Source organism: Cupressus sempervirens, chromosome 4, assembly GCF_028749045.1.
Source record: "Cupressus sempervirens isolate cs-2001-9-10 chromosome 4, ASM2874904v1, whole genome shotgun sequence".
NCBI classification, from domain to species: Eukaryota; Viridiplantae; Streptophyta; class Pinopsida; order Cupressales; family Cupressaceae; genus Cupressus; species Cupressus sempervirens.
This window is the reverse complement of record NC_143121.1, coordinates 346,516,888-346,538,006: the sequence shown is the minus strand read 5'-3', so window position 1 is coordinate 346,538,006 and position 21,119 is coordinate 346,516,888. Positions and strand designations below refer to the sequence as shown.

The following is a 21,119-nucleotide window of genomic DNA, read 5'->3' as shown; positions in this document are numbered from 1 at the left end:
TGGAATGAGAATGGAAATGGGGAATGAGAATAGAAAAGAGCAATTCCAATCGTGTTTGACTCACTTAGAATTCGACTGGGAATATGTTAATCCATTGTTTGGTTGTACAAAAATGGAATAGAAATAAGATTAAGTTTTGTATTTTTAAAAATATTTCCCTTATTTAAATTTTTTTTTTTTTTGGTTAATTTTTTTCAAATTTTTTTTTCATTGAAATAAATGAGAAATATAATTTATTTCAAATTTTTAAACAAATAGATAAAATTAAAAAAAAACGTTATTGAAAATTAAAAAAAATTTTAAATTAAAAAACTAAATTAAAAAAAGAAAAAAAAAATTGCCAAAAAAAAAAAAAAAAATCAGATTGAGAATAGAAATGGCCTATTCCAATAACAAATATTTTTTGACATAGACATATGCTCATTTTAGGGACAAAATTAGAATATGTCTTCCTATTCTCAATTCTAATTGAACCAAACAGCTAATATAGAACATATTCTAAATTTTTTTTTCCTATTCGACTTATTCGACTCCTATTCCAGCAACCAAACGGACCCTAAAAACAACTTACAATGCGTCGGCGAATAAATCAAACATCAGAGTTCACTCCCGAGCATGACATATAATCAATTTTTCCGTCAAACTGCGTATAATCTTCCCTCCGAAATCAGGATTGGCCTGGAAAACTTTTTAGAACTTTTTAACTCTGTCAAATCCAGTTCATTTGTCATTCAGACGATTAAACCGACTTTCAGATCATTTGGCCACACTATTTGGGCATCGAAATTTTATATCACAGCTGACAAAACTGACCAAACGAATAGCAGTAATGGGTTGCGGACGGAATAAAAAGGGCAAATCCGACGAAGAATCCATCCTTGCAGGTGGCCTACGCTGTGTATACAGTTACAAATTCAAATAACAAATAGTCTTTAATTATACAATTTCCTGAAAAGCTATATTGCAATGTTGCAGAAGCAAGCAGAATAAAGCAGCAGGCAGAAAGAAAGCCCGATGGTCCAGAAAGAATTCCCTACTTAGAAAAATGCGCCCACTTGTTTCAAAACGCCTTGAGTTCTGGACTAGCAACAAGAGAGAGAGAGGATGCTCTCTTTGATCTGGTATGCATTTAGTTTACTACCCTTTTTATGGAAGAACCGTTTTATTGACTCTAAAGTTAAATATAATTGATATGAACCGTGATATGTAGATACAATGAGGATCAAGTGAACCATTAAAGATTTTGAGCCGATGAAACTTAGGTATGAAATGCACACACCATGTTTCGGGATAGTTATGCTGGCTGCTGGAAAACTCGCTGGGCTGCCACAGCAGTTAACAATCTCTCAGTGCAGACAATCCCTGTGACCCAAGAAACAAGTCCACATTGCAGAAGAAATCATCTTAGCCCCGAAAAAATATATATATCTTTCACAAACTTTATATATATATATATATATCAGAATCAACGCCAAAAGATACATGTATTTAATCTTAAATCCTACGCAGATAATTTAATAATTTTTTGAATAACAAAGATTCGCCGATCATTCTATGTAGATTCACCTACTACTTTGTACTTGTATTATATTTGCCGCTTCCTAATTTTTTGGTGGTGCGTGCTCCTTGCTTTGGCCTGTTTTCTGTATCTAATGACATTTTCCTTGTTCAGTATTAGGTTTTATCCCAAATTGGCTTCTTTCTCTTGATTGTATTCCTCTTAGTAGATCTTTTTTCCGGCGTAGAAATTTTGACGTAGATGTCTCAAATGACCATAATCAAAGAGAAGTCCGCATTTGAAGGGATTATCCTCCTGATGCACTCACGGTTTGAATGTATAAATTATAGCTTGGTTGATGCTGTACGGTATCCTAATGTCATGATCCACAGTCTTCCATGGCTTGAATTATGTTAAGGTGCAGACTTACCTGATATGAATCTAGTGTATCTGCTACGAGTTTGAGACTAAACTTGCCAGAATTATAGAGGTCGGCTAGGGTGCCTCGTGGAAATTATTACAGTGAATGTTGTATCTTCAGAAGGATGAGGTTTAGTGCCTATTCCTGACTGAATCATCCATCTTTTCTTATAATGCATTTGATCACTCTTTAGCACCTAGTCACTATCACTAAATCCTTGAGCATCACTAGAAAATATTGAAAAGGGAATTGGGTCTTCCATCCCCAAGAATGAGTATGTCTCTTCCACAACCAATTATCTTGAGAGATGAGTTATCTCCCAATTACGACCATCTACCATTGAAGTCCCTACATTCTGAAATTTGATTCAGTTCTAGAGTTGATTGACCATGTATTCTCAAGTGCATGTGTGGGAAGGGTTGCAACAGACACATCACTAGTGTCTTCTTGGAGGTCCTTGAATAATTGAATTAGAATCTTCTTCAAATTCATTGATCATCTCTCTATGGTCCTTAATGAGTCCTTTTTTGTGAGAGTCGAACCATAGCTCAAAAACTTGGATGTGGCAATGTTTTTCGACATTAAAAACACAAAAAATTGTAAAATATTATTTGAAAAATTGCATAAAACTGAATTTGCAAAGGTAATAAGTAATTTTACCTTTGCTTATAGATTAAAATTGAGTTTGATCATATCATAGTGTTTTATGATTATAAATTACATATTCTTATTAATATTGTATGAATTTCATTAGTGGAAACACAGGCCAAAGACAATTTTCATTTATTTCCTTCTAAAACCAGAATAGGCATTTTGGGGTGCTGAGAGGTAAAATCCTTGGTGTGTACCCTGTCATAATATAGGGTGGGTTGAGTGCCAAAGCCTCCATGGCCAAGCTCTAATCATGACCTTCAAGGTCACATGGACCTTCATTTTGCATGCTTGAATGCTTCAATAAAAAAGGTCAATTGCTCAAAAAAATGATCTAAAATATGATGAATATGACCTATTTTCTTTGAGTAGATTAGTCTTTTTCCAACTCTAGCTGAGTTTTGAATTGAACTTGTGTGTTATTGGCTATTGTTTGGGTGAATTCTTGCCAGAACATCACTAACAAAGGCAAGTTATTCTATGAGTTTCTCATGGACTATATTTGATCCATGTTTGTCTCAAGTATTGTGAGATCTGCTTAGGGATTTAGATGTCCCCTTTGATTTTGCTCTCTTTTTCTTTTTTCCTTTGCCTCTTTACTTTGAATGACCTTTGATCCATGTGTGTCTCAAGTCTTGTGAGATCTGCTTAGGGATTTAGATGTCCCCTTTGATTTTGCTCTCTTTTTCTTCTTTCCTTTGCCTTTTTACTTTGAATGACCTTTTATGATTGTGCACTTGATGAACTCCAAAGTTTTCTACCTCACCTCTTTTCAGAGTAAAGCATCAACCACCACATCAAACTTATGGTGTATTGATCACCATCACAATGTTATCCCACAAATAAAGAAAATGACATGAAAGAGCAATTCACATCTACAGATGGTAGGTATCTCATCAGGATGTTGAATGCATTGAAGTTCTTAGGGATAGAATTACCACCATTCATTCTCAAATAATAGAGCTTTTCCCACAGTAAAAGGTTGTTTACAAGGGATGTAGCTTTGTATAGGATCCCTTACTTTGTTGAGAAACTCTTGGTGGTCCATTCTCCTAAAATGTTTAGGAGCATTGAATTCAAAAGACAATACCCAACAAGGTTTCTTTCCTTTCAATCAACCGCATCCAATCTTCTGCAACAGAACAGATATGGTTGCATGAAGAAGGTATTCATAGTTGAAGAAAATGTACTTACTTAGGTAATAGCTTGGTAATTTTTCTGTACATAAAAAATATATAAGTTGTTAAGAGTTTTATTTAAAAACATGTTTGTTACTGAATTTTGAGAACATATTAGTGATCATCTTCATATAGAGAACAAAATTATAGTTCAATACTGATCATAGACCAAAAAATGAGTTGAAACATATTAACTTAAAGTTTTAATATGAATGAAGTTACAAATTCTAAATTTTTTTCAACAACCTAATTTTCACAAAATTTTGCTGCTACTATGTGGATGTCTCAGAACTGGCTGGTATAACATATAGTTTATAAATAAGGTGTCAAATAAGGAGGGAATACAATCCATTTCTATTAACTGTCTTTGTCTAATCTGTTAACAATAAAAGGAACAGGTTCAAAATAATGAAGATAACATTCCTTATTGGTTTTTTTATAGCTGGTCGTGTAGCTAGCGAAAGATTCAGAAACCCTTGTTTCTTTACCCTTGACAGTTATCTAGAGCTTTCCAAGAAAGAAATTGGTGTTGTATTGTCATTACTAAATGGATTTATCTTGCTAAAGACAATGAAGATTCTAATCATTGTGCAAATCACTGAGAAGGCAAAAACGAAAATTATAAAATGTTCTGCATGGCTACATGAGCAATAGTTGTGAGATGAACCACCCCTAGCAAGACAGCAAATATTCAAAGTTGAATGTGGTCAAATTGAAGGACAAGGGCATAGATAGCATAACAAAGACATATCTAATGCAGGGTTTTGGAAGGTGGCACATAATGGCTCTAGGGCAATGGTAGACTGTAATGTGTTTGTACATATATATAGCATAATGGAGACATATCTGATGCAGGATTTTGGAAGGTGGTGCATAATGGCTTTAGGGCAATGGTAGACTGTAATGTTTCTTGTTGGGATTTTAATTTGCCCTAGAATTCCAACAGAAGGTATACAATAGATTATATTTTAGAATGTAGAATGTCAACTTTATATCTTAAATTAAGTCCTGCAAACTTGTTACGAATAAACTATGATGTCCCCAATTTAGCAGGATCCAGGAGTATGGATATGTTAACTCATCATTGTGACCCCCATGAGCTGACAGTTGGGTTTGAGGGTCTTTGTTTGTTCAACTTACTATTTGTAGTTAAGTCAGGAGAGTAGGTTTCTATTTTTGGCAGTGCACAATGGTGATGACTTGAGTCCATGCTATCTCAGTATTTCATTGAGCTTTGATAATAAGATGCATAATGGAGGTTGTTTATTGAGTTTGACTTAATTAAATAACTTTATAAGTTTATGGTTGTCATTGAATGGTGTGACGAAGAAGGCTCTTAAGTGAAAAGTGTGTTTGTGAAGACTGTGTGCAGAGAAAGCCTTTGGCATTAGAATTGTTATAAATGCATTGCCTTGCAAGGATCAAACCATCTCTTTTATGCATTATTTTTTGATGGAGTCATGAGTTCTCAAGGGTTTGGACTCTGGTTGCTGGAATGGTGAATTTCTGCAACTTGTTTGCACTTTGAATTGGTTACAAATTGCCAATGAATCATGCCATGACTGCTGGGTGCTAATCTGCGTCTTGTCAAGAGCTATTTTTTTTCTGAGTGGAACTGAAGCGAAATAACTACTGGGTGTTAGGAATTGCACGACTTCCTTAGGCATTATATCTCTGCAAGGTAACACGGCATCTGAGTGCATTTTGGGAAAGCTGCAATTATAGCTGCAGTCGCAGTGTTGGAATTCTTCTAGTTGCAATCTATTTGGAGGAGCATAGTTTCATGGTTATTAGCTGCAATTAGATTTGTGGTGGCAGCGTTTGAGCAGAGCAAGGTTGCATTTATTGATTTCAAGCATCATTAAAGGATTCATGTTGAAGAACTTCATTTGCCATGTTCCCTTATTTTATAAGTTTATGCATTGTGAATATTTGCAAATTGAATTATAGCAAATAAAGTTGGCATTGTAGTTTGATCATTTACTTTGCACTCCAAGCTTTGTCATTTATATATTTTGAAAAAACCAAAAAAACATGTATTCTCAAAATGCAAAAAAAAAAGAATTTCCAAATTACAAAAAGAATAAACAATCAGTTCTTCAACATAGATAAAGTGTGAGCCAATGGGGCTTGTTAGAGTGGTATCAAAGCTGCTTCCTGCCAGCTTACAGGAATCTAGGTTCATTTATGGCACTGAGATTTATATAAGGAGTACATTGTACTTGCAAGGGTAGGACATTGCCACCAAGTGAGGGTGAACAAGAGATTCAGTTTGGCACTATAGGTAACAAAGATGTTGGTGGTTCAGGTGGTGACAAAGATTCTGATATAGGTAATGATATTGACAGAGGGCTAGGGATATGCTCAGGGACCTTTCACATGGTCAGCATCAGGTTGCTGATGTTCTGCAGCAGCTCTTTGATGCCTTGCAGTGCATTGCTCTACTTGCAGACCGAAGGAGATTGGGGGGGTCCGAGGAGTCAATCATTCAATTCTCACAGGATGAGAGATGATGATAGGATAGGCCCTACAAGCACACATTGAAGGCGACATCGACCTACTTTCTTGAGGCATAGGTCGAATGTGGTGAGTACTGAGACTGAGGATGAGGCTGCACCATTTGGGGATGATGTGGTTGCCCATTTTGTAGAGTGGGATGCTTTATTACTGGCAATTAAATAGAACCATAACATTGATAGATTTTTGACATAGAAGAGAGAGCACTCTGGAGGTAGGTCTGGACCTGATGTGAGTTGGAGACCTAGAAAGAATGATTTGATGTAGGCAACCAACATGATGAGTTTGACTCACTTCGATGACAGTGTGAAGGTTACAGCGAGAGCTTGGGTCGCAAGCTTGATACATATCTCTTATTACCTCCTAGGGTTGAGGATGTTATACGTTTTTCTGTGTTGCATCTAGATTGTATAGCCCATGACTGGTGGTACCATGGGTTGGTTTCATTACCTCCTACTAGGAGTTTGTGGGTAGATTGGTAGAGAGATTTGACATAAAAGGACACCAAGTCCTATTTCTGTGAGCTGGCACAATTGAGGCAGATTGGAGGTCAAGTTTCAATGCTTATCAGTGATGGTGTATGACATTTCAGAGAGGAGGCGTGTGATGCTTTTTATTGAGGAATTAGTTGAGCCTCTTAGAGGTTGGGCTATAAGTCCCTTGATCCACCTACCTTATAGGTAGCTTTGTAAAATGCGAGGAATTTGGAAATGCCTACTCCACGCAGCAAGTTTACTTCTAAACTATCTACTTCATCTTATGACACAAGGCAGTCCCTAAGAAGGTTGAAAATTCAGACTCTAAGAGACCTATGGCAGACCCCTTAGATCAAGAAACACTAAATGATCTAAGGAGAAAAAGGATCTCTTTTTATTGCAAGGGTCCTGATTATGAAAAACATGACTGCCCTTTGAAGCCTAAGGGTTAAAACAAGATGATGGAATGATTTTATGACGATGAACAAGGTTTTGAATTTTTGGAACAACCAGTCGAAAATAATGAACAAGAGACTCATGAGGGAGCTATCAATAGTGAAGAAATTGATGATTGCAATCTTAAGGTAGTGTACCTTTCTAGCATGAGAAAGAGAGGATCATTCGGATTATGTGGTCTCTTGGTAGGGCAGAAGGTTATTGCTTTACTAGACACAGGTGCCACTCATAATTTCATTGATTCACGATTGGTATCTAGGAGAGGCATTCAGACCGAGGAGTTTGAGGGCATTAGAATCAAGGTGGTTGATGGTTATACTCTTGAATGTAATGTGATGATATCTAAGCTTCCCATGAAGCTAAATAATAATGAGTTTAAGGAAAATTATGTTGTTGACATGGGAGGTGCTAATGTTTTAGTTACCGCCTTATGGGAGTTGGCAAGGCTCTCCATCCCCTATCACACCTTTCTTCTCTCTTATAGCTCTTCGCGTAGGCTCTTGTGTCCCATAAATCATTGGTATGATGAGAACTACAAGTCCTTCCACTGCTCGTTTTGCTCTGCCTTCTTCGCTCACTTACTCCTTTTCTCATTTGTGACCTGATTACCGCCACTTTCTTCGCCATAAAAAGTGGTTGTTTACTTTGTTCTAGTGTAGATCCCTTTGTGCCTCCCTTTTGCCGTCCCCAAGATTTTCTGGCATACCATGTTTCCTCAGCATCCCCCCACCGTCCACCCTTGACCATTGCTCCTTCGTTTCCAACACCTCCACCCTCTAAGAGATCCCTGGTCAACCCCCCCTCCTTCTCACTCCCCCACCTCGCTACCACCTTTTCACGTTCACCAACATTTGTGAGGTAGTCAAATGCATGAACATTAGCAAGACTGTATATGAGGAGGGGTTCCAGTCGGAGCTTTTTAAGCTTGGCATCTCTGTTTTGGGGCCCTATCTCATGGTGCTCCTTAATAGAGTGGTTTGCACCGGGTTTCCTGATTCTTGGTCATGACATATCATCTCTTTGATACATAAGACCGAGTTGATCTCTGACGCCAACAACTATAGGACCGTCATGATAGTGCATTATGGCCAGCATTTTCTTATCATATGTAGAATATAATAGCTCGCTGTCCCTATGTTTCCTGCTCTCAAAAGCTATGGGAGGATGGTCCTGCATCAAAATTGCCCCAATTCCGCTCCCTGGAGCATCACGCTCCAAAACAAAGGGTCTAGAAAAATCAGGAAGTGCTAGAACTGGGCACGTGCTCATCACTTGTATCTGTCTATCAAAAACTGCCTCTGAATCCTTTGTCCATCTAAATGCCCCTTTCTGTGTTAGATCGGTAAGGGGGGCTGCTACCTGGGAAAAACCTTTGGTGAATCGCTTGTAATAAGAACAAAGGTCAAGGAAGCCCCACAACTTAGATACATCTCTCCGTGGTGGCCAATCAAGGATTGCCTATATCTTTTCTTGATGCACCTTAACTCCCTCTGCACCAATCACGTGACCGAGATAGAGAATCTCAGTTAATCCAAATTCGCACTTAGAATCCTTTGCAAATAAAGAGTTTTCTTCCATGAGGCTAAGGATCTCATCTAGGTGCTGCAAATGTTCCTCCAACTACTGCTAAAGATTAGTATGTCATCAAAGAAAACCAACACACTCTTTCGTAGCTGCTTTTTGAAGATGTGGCTCATGCATGAATGAAAAGTAGCTGGTGCATTAGTGAGCCCAAATGGCATCACCAAAAACTCATAGTGTGTAGTGGCATCTGAAAGCTGTCTTATGCACATCCTCCTCTCGGACTCGTATCTGATGGTATCCTGATCGAAGATCTATCTTTGAGAAATAAACAACTCCATGAAGCTCATCCAATAACTCATCAATGCGGGGAATCAGATACCTGTTTTTAATGGTTCTCTTATTAAGGGCGTGGTAATCAATACACATCCGAAGGGTGCCATTCTTCTTAACCAACACCACTGAAGAGGCAAAAGGGCAGAGTTGGGCCTGATATGTCCCATATCTAGTAGTTCCTTAATCGTCTTCTCTATCTCTTCCTTGTAATGCTTGGGGTGACGATAAGGAGTGGTAATGACGGGTTTGGTGCCCTCTTCTAGCTCATGATATGCTCAAACCCTCTGACTAGTGGAATACTTGGGGGTAAATCCTCAAATACCCTCTTGTGCTTGTCAAGCACCATCTGGATGTAACAATGTTACTGCTGTCTTATATCCTGTGTCTCCTGAGAAGAGATGAAACACTGTTTCGCCTACTCAATATCATCGTGCCTCAAAATATCTTCCATCCTGTGAGTTGTGATCAACTTGGGCTCCCCTTCTGGCATAGCCTTGAGGACCACCTGTCGGCCATCCTGTAAGAACTCCAATTGCATTTTCTCATGGTCAACCGTATATCTGCCTATGGTTTGTAACCACTGTCTCCCCAACATGGCATCTAGTCCATCTAAATCCACCACATAAAAATCTGCCTCCAGAAGGAAATCATCAAAGTGAATCGGAAGTCTTGACACCTTCCCTGGACATCTTAATCTCTTACCTCCTGCCACCCTAACCTCAAACTCAGGTATGTCATCAATTTGTAAATTCCTCTTGGCAAGCCATCGTGAGCTTATGAAGTTATGTGAGACACTTTTATCCAAGAGACAAATCATAAACTGTCCCCTAACAATTCCTTTCAAATGAAAGGGGTGACCTGTGGGATCGCTAGAAAGTGATGCTATGATAGGAGGCTGCTCCTGGGTACCTGCTTTCTTCTTCCCTCTAGGTGGTCGATCCTCATTCTCCTCCTCATCACTGCCCTCCTGCTACTTATCCTCCTTTGAAAGTACCTCTACATAATGTATCTTGCCCTTGCCAAGGCATCTATGATCCAACATCCATGGCTTTCTGCAAGTGACGCATAGCTTCTTCCTCCTGAGTTCATTTCATGTCTCAAAGTCCATACTGGGAGGTGTAGCCTTATGCTGGTTTTTGTTCTTTTGGAATGAAGAGGTCCCCTTATACATCTTCTTAGGAGGCTGTAATATCGAAGAGGGTGACTCTAGATTGTGAGCAATCTTAATAGCATCATCTAGAGTGTTTGGTTTAAGTACCTTAACCAAACCTCTATATCTATCTTGTAAACGCTCAATTACAACATTACCTTACGCTGTTCTGTTATATCAGGAACCATCACTAAGATCCGTTGAAACTCGTTAATGAAATCATTTAGAGATCCGCTTTGTCGTAGTTGAGCCAAGTCCCTGTAATAGACCTCTATATCCTTCCTATCAAAGCGGGTAATCAACTTAGAGTTGAAAGTCTCATATGATGTAATGAGACCATGATTTTGTATAACCAACCCGTGATGATAGTGCATCGTAGCAAACTTGATAGCTTCTGTCTCTATCATAGCTTTAAGAGTGAGGTACGTGTCTAGCTTGTGAATCCAAGCTCTCGCAGATGTCCTACTGCTGCCATCAAAAGTAGGGAGAGATAATTTGTTCATAGCATGCTTTAGGTCTTTGTTATGTGCTCTAGGTCTCCTATCCTGCTGCTGTCTACCTGACTCCCTTTTCTGATTTAGATACTAGACAAAAGTCAAATTTTGTTTAATAGGATCGGGAAACAAATCCCATTTATCATACATTGCCATAACATTATCCGGTAGAAGATTTGGTGTTGTTGGAGGTGCTGCCTCTTCTTCTGCATTAAACACTGGCATTAAAGGCCTGTTAATGTTGCGTGTGGGAGCTCTAACAACTCGGAGTGATCCAACTACACTATTACCTCCACTGTGGTGGCTCGAGGCTCTCCTATTAGCAGGGGCTAATTGCTGTAAATTAATTGCAAGTTGTTGAAGTGCATCAGCTATATTATTTTGAAATTTTCCCATCTCTAATAGCCCACAATGTTTCCCTAACTTCCCTGTCTGGTTCTGTTTCATTACGTGTCATTTGAAAGCTGTTTACTTGTTCTGCCTGTTCAAAATGATCAACCTGTTCAACTTATTCACCTGTTCCAAAAACCAATTCCTCATCCACTGTATAACTGACTTCAATGTCAATTTGTTCAGAAGACCTGCTTGTTCCGGTTGGAGGTGACTGAAATTATAAGGTTTTTTCTTCATACCCTGCTGTCACTTTCTTCCTATTCAACCCACAAGATGGCAGGTCTTGTGGCTTTGATACCACTCTAATATGATATGTTGATATTGATAAAAAATGCAAAGCTTGGACTAACCAGAATTTTGTCAAACAATTTTTATGTAGTCAAATCCTTAAGCGAATTTCATTACAGACATGCTACTGGACTGACCAATACAAAGGATGTGCAATCATTTTATTAAACTATGAGGAAATCGTGACAATCCAAAAACATCTGACTCTTGGTGATTCAATAACACAGCCTTATAATAATGGAATACAGATTTGTTACAACCCAACAACTGTGCGTACGGATCTGAAGACAGTTTCCTCCAACATCAACTACAGAAAACATACCTTGATTGAAGTGCCGACGTGGGAGTTACCATACAGTCCTTGATTGAAGTGCCGATGTGGGAGTTACCATACAGTCCCGCAGTCAATGTGAAAGGCTCCTTTAAGCCCGACTGTGACAATAAGGTCCTCTAGTATTCACGTTCAGACTCCAGTCATCATAAAACATTCCTCTCGCGTGGGTGAAATCCGGTTGTGTAATAACGCAGGTAATAAATTTACTGCCTACAACAGTTATTCTGTTCAATTATTATGCAAGCAGCTAACTGGTATATTCGTGAACAGCTTTAATCCTTCCTTACTATATTGGAATCTTTACCCAAACACTTATGAAAATGAAAAGTCAAACCCAGAACTTGTAACAAACATTTGGCAAACAACACGGAGCATTATGTCTGTGCAATACTTTTCAAGTTTATAGCTTGCTGGGCATACACATTATAACAAACAGTTGGCAAACATTCATATTTACTGTTACTATTTAGGAATATTTAAAATATGGTCACATTGCTCATTAAGTTATGTCATTACCAGGCAATAATCCACATAATAAACAATGTCTAACAAGTGCAGTTCACTGTTTAGCAGATGGAATCGAACATACCGTTCACCAATTTTCCTTGACCTCTGAGAGGGATGGAGTCGCAACCAGTTTAGAGGGCTGACAATCTTGAGCGTAAACTTTCACCACTGTTACTGTCCCCGCGTGCAAGAGCTGACCCGATTTTCAATCTGGATAATACTACCCGTCCACTGTAATGACAACATGGACCCTTCCTGTGTAGTTGCAATCACTCCACGATGACTTCAGTTTGCCTATGGAAGACTGTTTGTGTGTTGCAAATAGGGGAATGGTTGGTATACGATCCTCGTATTTCTGCTGCGGAAGTCCCTTTCCTTTCTCGTGTCTACGGAATACTTGGAAAATCCAACGTTGTGACTGCAAGTCTAATGCTGCGGTGCCCTTACATTGTGCATTACCAGCCCATGTGCGAAAATATGTGCCCAAGCTGTGTTGGGAATGGGAAACGACACCTCCTTCCTTGGTAATCTGCCCAATATCTTAACCACGGGAACTCACTGTATTTTTTTGCCCTCCTTATCTGTGAGCAATGACATCTCATCTCTGGGTCATGCCTATATTGGCCTGCATAATAATTCTTCTCTGGTCCGCTTTAGAGCATGGGGCTACGTCCAGCCCTAAACTTGTATTTTGATTCCAAGGAATTTCGTCCCTGGAAACGCCAGTCACATTCAAGCAACCAGTAAACGATTAGTGCATTTAATTTCAATCTCGTATGGTGTAAATCCCAAGGCAACTTCTCCTTTATAACCTCGAAGTGCGTCTAGACTCCAAACACAATGGAATAAGGTATGTGGGATTAAAACACACTTTTCTCCTGTAGTCACTTAAGTCACTTTATGAAGTAAATGACTTGATAATCATAAAGTAGCTTGAATAAAATACTGGAATATATGAAATAAACCTTCGACGTGACTGGTGGACATCCTGTTAATTCATACCGTTAATCTATCCAGATGTGGAGAAAGATTAATCCTGGTGCCATTCACTAGAATTGAGAAGGGGACATGACAGGCTGTAACTATAACTAGTCCAGCTGTCAACTTCGCTGCTTCACTGTGTATGTGCGCGAGACTCCGCAGGATAGGTAAGAGGACAGTCCTGGGATACCGTACTGCTGCTATGTCCAGAACCAGTGTTAATCCCATCTCTGCTGGCACCCCAAACTCTGAAGATTATTCTTGGGAATGATATCGATCTACCAAGGTGACTGTGATTGCAGACTTCCTAAGCCTGTGCCTTATATCTGCTCTGGTCTTCATCTGCTATTGCTGTCTGGTTGCATTCACTTGTGGATCCTACTGAGGATGAAGCATTGGTAATGACCATACAATGATACCTGCCACGTTTTCTCCCTACTGAAATTGCCGCCTAAAACAATATTATTTGACCAGCTGATAATGTAAAGTACTTGCTGTGAGTGGTGGAGTTCACTCCTTTACTGACCAGCTTCCAGTGCCAACAATATTCTGAGAGCTACCAGATTCTGTCGATTTTAATCATTAATCAGTTATGGAACTGAGATCTCTTAAGATTTCAAAGTGTTAAACCAGACCTTAGTTCTGAAACACCATGTTAGAGCTAGGTTTGCATCGAACTCCACTTTTTCTCAAGGATTTTCGTCCTCAAGAATTTACCAAGTCACATCAAAGCAACATTTTTAGATTTGTTTTATAACGTATATTCGTTGTGCTTTTCCCAAGACTGAGCCTCCTCTTTATAACCTCGAAGTGAGGAAAGAGTGTTGGCATAAGAGATGTGGGACAAAACACCAATTTCGTCTTCAAGTCACTTAAGTCACTTTATAAAGTAAATGTCTTAATAAAACATAAAGTAACTTTATTAAAGTACTTTAATACATTAAATGACAAACTTAAGACAAATCTTCCCTTGTGACTGGCAGGCATCCTTCCTGGAAATGCCGTTAATCTATTCGGATGTGGAGATAGATTAACCAGGTGCCAAAAGAACTAGTGCGAAAGAGGGGACATGACATCGTCCAAATATATCAAATATCAAAAGAATGACTTAAATATTAATTAATTTTAATTAAAAGTGACTTAATAAATTAAATATCATTAAAAAGCCACTTTATTTAGTTAAGCTTCCAAGCTTATCCGAGAAGCTACACCATAAGTGGAGATTCTAGAAAGTTCACTGTAACAAAAAGAGGGTTTTGGAATGCATTTGGGATGTTAAGATGATTAATGAAATAATGAATTTGCCCATGCTTGCATCAAATGGAATCTCTGAGGAGGGAACCCTTCAACAGATTGGCAAAGTGCCTGGATGAAAACCCAGCTGTTCTTGGGAGTGTATTTGTGATGGAGTTCACACTTTTGCTGAATTTGTAAGATTTGTATGGTTTGAAGTACTTGCTCTGGTAATGAAAATTACTTGGTAATCAAAGGATATGAGAGTACTGGCATATTTATTATTTAATTGCTGATAATTTTATGAAGATCAAAAAATATTGGAAGGCGATTGATGGAAAGATCATCGATATTAAGAATATAAGTTGTGAAGTGATATATATTAAGAAATATATGTGCCAAAATGTATACATTATCTTAGTCATCAGGCCAAAGCACTATTTTGACTTGCTGTTTCAAATATTTTGATATATTATCATCGGGCCCCTATCTTCTTCAGGTTTGGTAGACATAAGGGTTCTGATATTTCACTCGTGATGTATCTTGGTGAAATTTGAGTTTGATATTAATGTTTGAGTGCTTAGCTGCCAAGAGGGGATTTCCACAGGCAAGCTTCAGTGTAAATATATATCTTCTCATAGTTCAAATATATTGTACCTAGAATACCTCACAGATGGTTGGGGAGGTGGCTTGAAAATAAATATTTGTTGCAGACTATTTCACTTTGACACGAGGATTTCTGAAGGAATATTCTTGGCAATGACACTCTGAAGTCCTAGTTACCAGTTGATGTCTAAACTATGAAACATGATGTTGGGTTATTTATGTGGCAAGATAATTATGTGTAGTTGTCTTCTGGTTTGATTTCAATTCCCAGAAAAGAAATATTGTTCTCAATAGTGCTGATTCATTTGCTAGAGTATTGCTATGAAAAGCCTGAAGTTGATGTTTGAGGATTGGTGGCTTATTTCTGTAATCCACACTCCTCTTGGTGAAGCCATGGAGACTTATGCTTACCGGGGCAATAGCACTAGTTGAACTATTTAACCTCACACTGGAGCATACAGATTCAGGCAGTCTGAAGGTATCTAATCTGCTGCTGTAGGTTATTCACCGAGTCTGGAACATACAAGAGTTTGGAGTCATGAAGGAATGAAATAGCTTGCTGGTCTGTTAGCTGTATGCTGCCCTTTAAATTGCAGACCAATTGTGGAAATCTGAACATTTCAATAAAACGTTCTTAGATTGGAGCTTGGATTAAAGGCCAGGAAAACGTTCAATTTGTAATCTGCTATAATTCCCTATCATTTCAAATGGCACAGGATTAATAACAGGTCAGCATCATTTTGTGAATCTTTGAGAATTATGGTTAAATGCTTATTCCTTGTAGCTGCTGCAGCATGTAATAGAAGTTTGGACTGAGTTGCGTTTCATTACTGCAAGTACTTGTTATTGTTAGTTATTATTTTGCAAATATCGTTTTGTGCAAACCTGAAACTGCATATTCAATCTTGCAAGAAAACTGTTTGACAAAATGTCAAACCCTCCTAACTGAAAAATTAAGGGGAAATAAGGTAGGGGTTCTTACAGGCTTGTACTTTCAACACGATGCATACATACATCTATAAATCCAATAGAACACTTGGAAGATGATTTGGCAAAGTATCTATCTCCTTTATGGGCCTAACTTTCAACATTTTGAATGATTCATATCTCGTCCAAGCTTCCCATATTTTATGCATCATGATGTGGTTGGCTTTCTCGGACAAGCCAATCTTTCACTAAACATTTATCAACACAAGAAATTCCAGCATCAGCATCAATATGCAAAGAATGAGTGTCACAACAGTATCCATCCACAAGAAAACTATTTAACTGATCTGGGAGCTTGAAGTGATGAATTGAAATAAGCTGCCTTACAGTCTTTATTGAATATGGTTCCATCTTAGAAGATGTGGTTGATGTGCTGATAGGATGAAAAATGGTAGAATTGCTCTGGACTTCGATTTGAAGAGTGAATGAGGCATTGCCATGAAAATCTTGGGGAGTACTCTTGAAATCAACTTGAATGGGCTTGCTAATATGGCTAATGTCTCGAGTATCTACATCACCACTGATGTCGAGGGATATAGTGGAAACTGAAGCAATAAAGAAATCCTTGATGTATTGGAAACTTCCCTACTTCATGATATATCATTTGAGCCCCAAATTTGTATCATAAACCAGGGATTCCTTCGAGGGAAAGAAAAGCACACACACTATCCACTGTTAGATCTGTGACCTTATGATAAACGGTTAGGAATTCTTTTATCAATAGTACCTTTTTATCATTGCAAGTTTGAGACACCCTTTTCTTAACTATTAGAGCCATTTGTTTTTTTCATGTTTGTGGTTATACTACATTGGATATCCTTCATAGAGTTTTGAGGCATGCATGTAATGCTCCGCTCGGGAACTCAAAATAAATAAACCTAATACATTACAAAGTTTACTGAACTATTTTTTTTCTAAAGTTTATACAACATCAAAGTAACAATGCGGAAGCAATATACACAAACACAACATTTACACATGCAATTGCAATGTAGATTTCATTCCTCAAGGGTTCCTTCACGTTGAGTCATGTTTCAGATTTTTTTTTAATTGTTTAAGTATAATGTCCATAATCATAAAAATATAACATATTAATCTCATAAGAAAATGCATGAATACAATTGATACAATGAAACACATCTAATGGATAGCATCCACTGCACGTCACAGGGTATGCAAGAATAGATACAAGTACATCAAAATATAAGATACATGATAACATATAAATACATCAACTAAATAGAAGTCTTCAAGATAGGGATAAGAATGATAAAGGTACAATTGCATCATCGACCTTCCAACATCTGTAAACCTGAGAGGGACCCAAATTTTAAGAAGTCACTACCTCCCGATCGCATGGTTACTTAGTCAGGCTTACACTCCCACCATGTAGGGAAGATAATGAACGAACCAGATACAACTAATCAAACTATAAAAACTTCCTAGGCGAGGAATCCTAATAGCCAAATTTGCCTCGAGGGGAACACATACTACTCAAGAAGAAAAGATAATCCAAATAGAATGAACACTCAACCCAATACCAACACCGCATAACAAATCAACATACATATACAAAGTATAAATCAAATGCCAAAATCATGATATTAAGTCAGCCAGGATATCAACCTCAAGTCAAAAGACACACGTCAAAAGTACATCCACGAATCACCAACCACCATCATTGAAAGTTAACAACATTAAATACATCCAACAATAAGTACAACACCAATAACTGCACCGCTAGAGGCAAATACAAAATCTTTGGAGGAGACTCTGACTACATACTAGGGAGTGTCATCACATGGTCAAATTACTTGAGTTACCCTTGACTGGTCTCTCATTAGACCCCGAACCCTCAAGCCTTGAGTTGGGCTGGTCACTTTAGACCTTGGACGCTCAACGTGACACATGTGGAACCAAAATACCCTCTCATGAAGATGAGAAAAACCAGTCACACCTCTCACTAGGTATCATCCCATTCCCATCCTTAGCTTGTACAAGCACTCAAGGCATGGGTGAGGCACATTTCTAACTTATCTTTTTAATGTATCTCAAGGAAAAGGGCTAGGCAAGATCTTTTAATTATTATGTTATCACTTATCACCCTGGTACTGACCACTTTGGGTCCCGGACCCCTATTGCAAGCCACTCCCAAAGACACGTACCTAGGCAACCTCCCCTAAGCACATAAACTGCAATTGCGTCTCATACCACAACACCCATAAAGATAGAAATCAATTCCTTAACAGGCAACCCAAAAATAATTAGGTTCTCAAAACCCAAGTCATCATATATGCTCAACAAATAAATCTCAGGAAGATAAGCCTCAATTTTGAATCATAAAGTACATCCAGACATCTAGTCAAATAACCATCATAAAGGAAATCTTAAAAAACGCCTCTGGTGCACATCCTAGTGTGGCCAGCTAAATAGCTCACATAAAAGCCATCACAAAATAAAACATCACATTAAAATTTCCAAAATCCATCTTAAAACAAATACCACAAAACCTCAAATAAACACACATCAAATTAGACAAGGTTTCATTGAATGATTTGGATTAGATTGTTCTCAAAAGTTTTGTTTGATTATATAAAGGGTATTTAAGTGTAGATAAATTCAGTATGTTAATTATTTAATAAGTTTAGAATTAATTGTTATTATTTTTAAATCAATAATATTTAACAATAAAGATAAAACATTTTCAAAGTTCATGACAGTGAGTTTTTATGCATTTTCTCTATGTAAAATAGGTAGTAATTTAAATGATATAATCTCATATGGAATGATGTGGATCTGCAACCTAGATAATTTAATTTCACAAATTTTCATTATTACCATTTCTAAAGAAAAATTCATTTGAATGGTGTACAATATGAATCTTCCTAGGAGCATTATTCAGATTTGAAGGTTACTAGTTTAGAATAAATAGCATAACTTTTGTTTGAACTGTTGAACCTTTATGAAAACCAAGAAAAGTATTCATAATAGATTTTTTTACAATCACAAAGGATAGATTTTCCTAACTGTATATTTTGCAATAGTTATAAGTGACTGTTCGTGTGTCTCTAATTGAAAAATAAGCTCAAATAGGCCTAGTTTTAGCATGATGGTCAATATTTGATCATGTCTGTACAGAATAATCATATATGATTTTTATATATAAATAAAATCCAAATAGGTGTCTAAAAGTATCTTTACATTTTTGATAAAATAAATAAAATAAAAGTTATAGCAAAATCACACACTTCAAACCCTCAAACTAACACACAAGTAACTACAAACAAATTTATTCATAATCAAGAATACAACTAAATATTTTAACTAAATTTATATAAAATAGTAATTATAAATACCAACACCATAATTTATTTTAAACCTTCTCTCTTAAGGTTTCCAAACAAACTTTCTCAGAATATCAATTATGTCATAAACACAATTATTAATAAAATTCTACCAATCCCTATCGATCAGAAAATCAAAGGTTCTTATTCAACTTAAAATCTAAATTCATAATCAAGAAAACATGGAGAAGACAATCTTTCCAATAGAAATTGAAAGAGATTTGAAAACCCCTACCTTCAAACACTAAGTTGATTTGTTATGAAGAAGAAGAAAACCCAATTGTAGATTTCACTCCCAAGCTTTGAAAAATATCTTTTACTTCAAATTACGAATGCATAACTTGTAACTTGTCTTCTAAAATCTTTGTTCTAAGTTATCTTATTGTTCTTCAAAAATCTTCTCACTCAAATGACCAAAATGACCTCTTAATAAAGAAAAATAAATCAATAAAACTAATAAAACTTAAAGTTTCTAAAATGAGTAATCTCATAAAAGAAGGTAACTCAACTAAAATAAAATAATAGTTTTTCTTTGTTTTTTTATATTTTTAAAAATAAATAAAATCATTTTTTTTAAAAGAAAAGAAATACATAATTTCTTGTTTTATTCATTTATTTTAATATTTAATAAATAAATATTATTTATTTATTTACTTTCTTTTCACAAAATAGATTTATCTTTTTATAATAAAATAATAAATATCCTTTCTTTTAAATTAAATAACTTATTCTCCACTCAAAAAATCTTATTTTAATTTTATTAAGTAATGTGCAATTATATAATTAATTTAATCATTAATAATAAGTAAAGCCCACTAATTATGTGCAACTATAATTTTATTATCATTGATTAAAAATTCATGATAAATCAATATTTAGTCTTTAATGTTTTAATTTATCATTTTCCCAACTCTCATATTTAGACTTTTTAAATTAAGTCTTTAAACGAAGAAATAAATATTTAATTAATTTAATTTCCCAATTAATTAAATATCCTAATATTATAATTCTTCCTTTTATTTAAATAATATTTAATAATTCTAATATTATGTGATTGATCTAAATATTACCAAATAAATAACATAGTCAAATCCACATAAGCAAAATCATTCAAAACCCAAACTCAAACAACAAACGCAAAGATAAACTCGCGGGTTTACAAAGGGGGAGAGTGCTAGATACGAATCCTCCTTGCAGGACAATTGTTTAGGCTATGTCTGGGATTGGACCTAATCATTATCTTCACATTCTTACCATTGAGTTATTGCGATAGGGCATGCTCATCCTGACAAATCAGGGAAGTCGATGTTCGGTACTTGCATTCTGCATAAAAGACGAACATGTACATGTGCATAAATATATCTAAACTAAACAGGCAATGGTGGGGAGTGGTACATCGTATAGATCCTGACTAGTAGGTGACTACGACTCTCCCCCTTAACTACATCAAATATGTCAGACAAAAAAGTGAAATAGACACGCACACCATACACATGTAAGTATGGGGTAAGTACCATAATGAATGATGAGTCAACTCATCAAATGCTCTGCTATAACAATGCATCGCTATGTATATAGAATAATCATCATTAAAGACATCATCTAACATCATTTTGAAAACAATCACATTTACGAAGTAAGTATCATTAGAGCAACATTAACACATAAGTAATCATAATCATTAGACAACACACGAAATATAATCAACTATGTAATCATAAATGATATTTTGAAGTAATGAAATAACA

At 36.7% G+C, this 21,119-nt stretch overlaps 1 protein-coding gene across 5 annotated transcripts in view; it reads left to right on the top strand.

Moving 5' to 3' along the window:
• Positions 1–569: 569 nt before the first annotated feature.
• The window catches only part of LOC149561453 (uncharacterized), a 90,366-nt gene continuing 69,816 nt past the window's right edge, over positions 570–21,119 (top strand). For 4 of the 5 annotated variants that reach the window (XR_016363820.1, XM_089825156.1, XM_089825157.1 and 1 more), the window contains exons 1-2: positions 650–884; positions 976–1,121. Coding sequence is in view for 4 of the 5 variants with exons in the window: in XM_089825156.1 (XP_089681282.1) it covers positions 830–884; positions 976–1,121 (201 nt within the window). In the remaining variant the exon portion in view is untranslated. Of the gene's footprint in view, positions 885–975; positions 1,122–21,119 lie in introns of all 5 variants that reach the window. The other variant, XM_089825154.1, reaches the window with a different exon arrangement.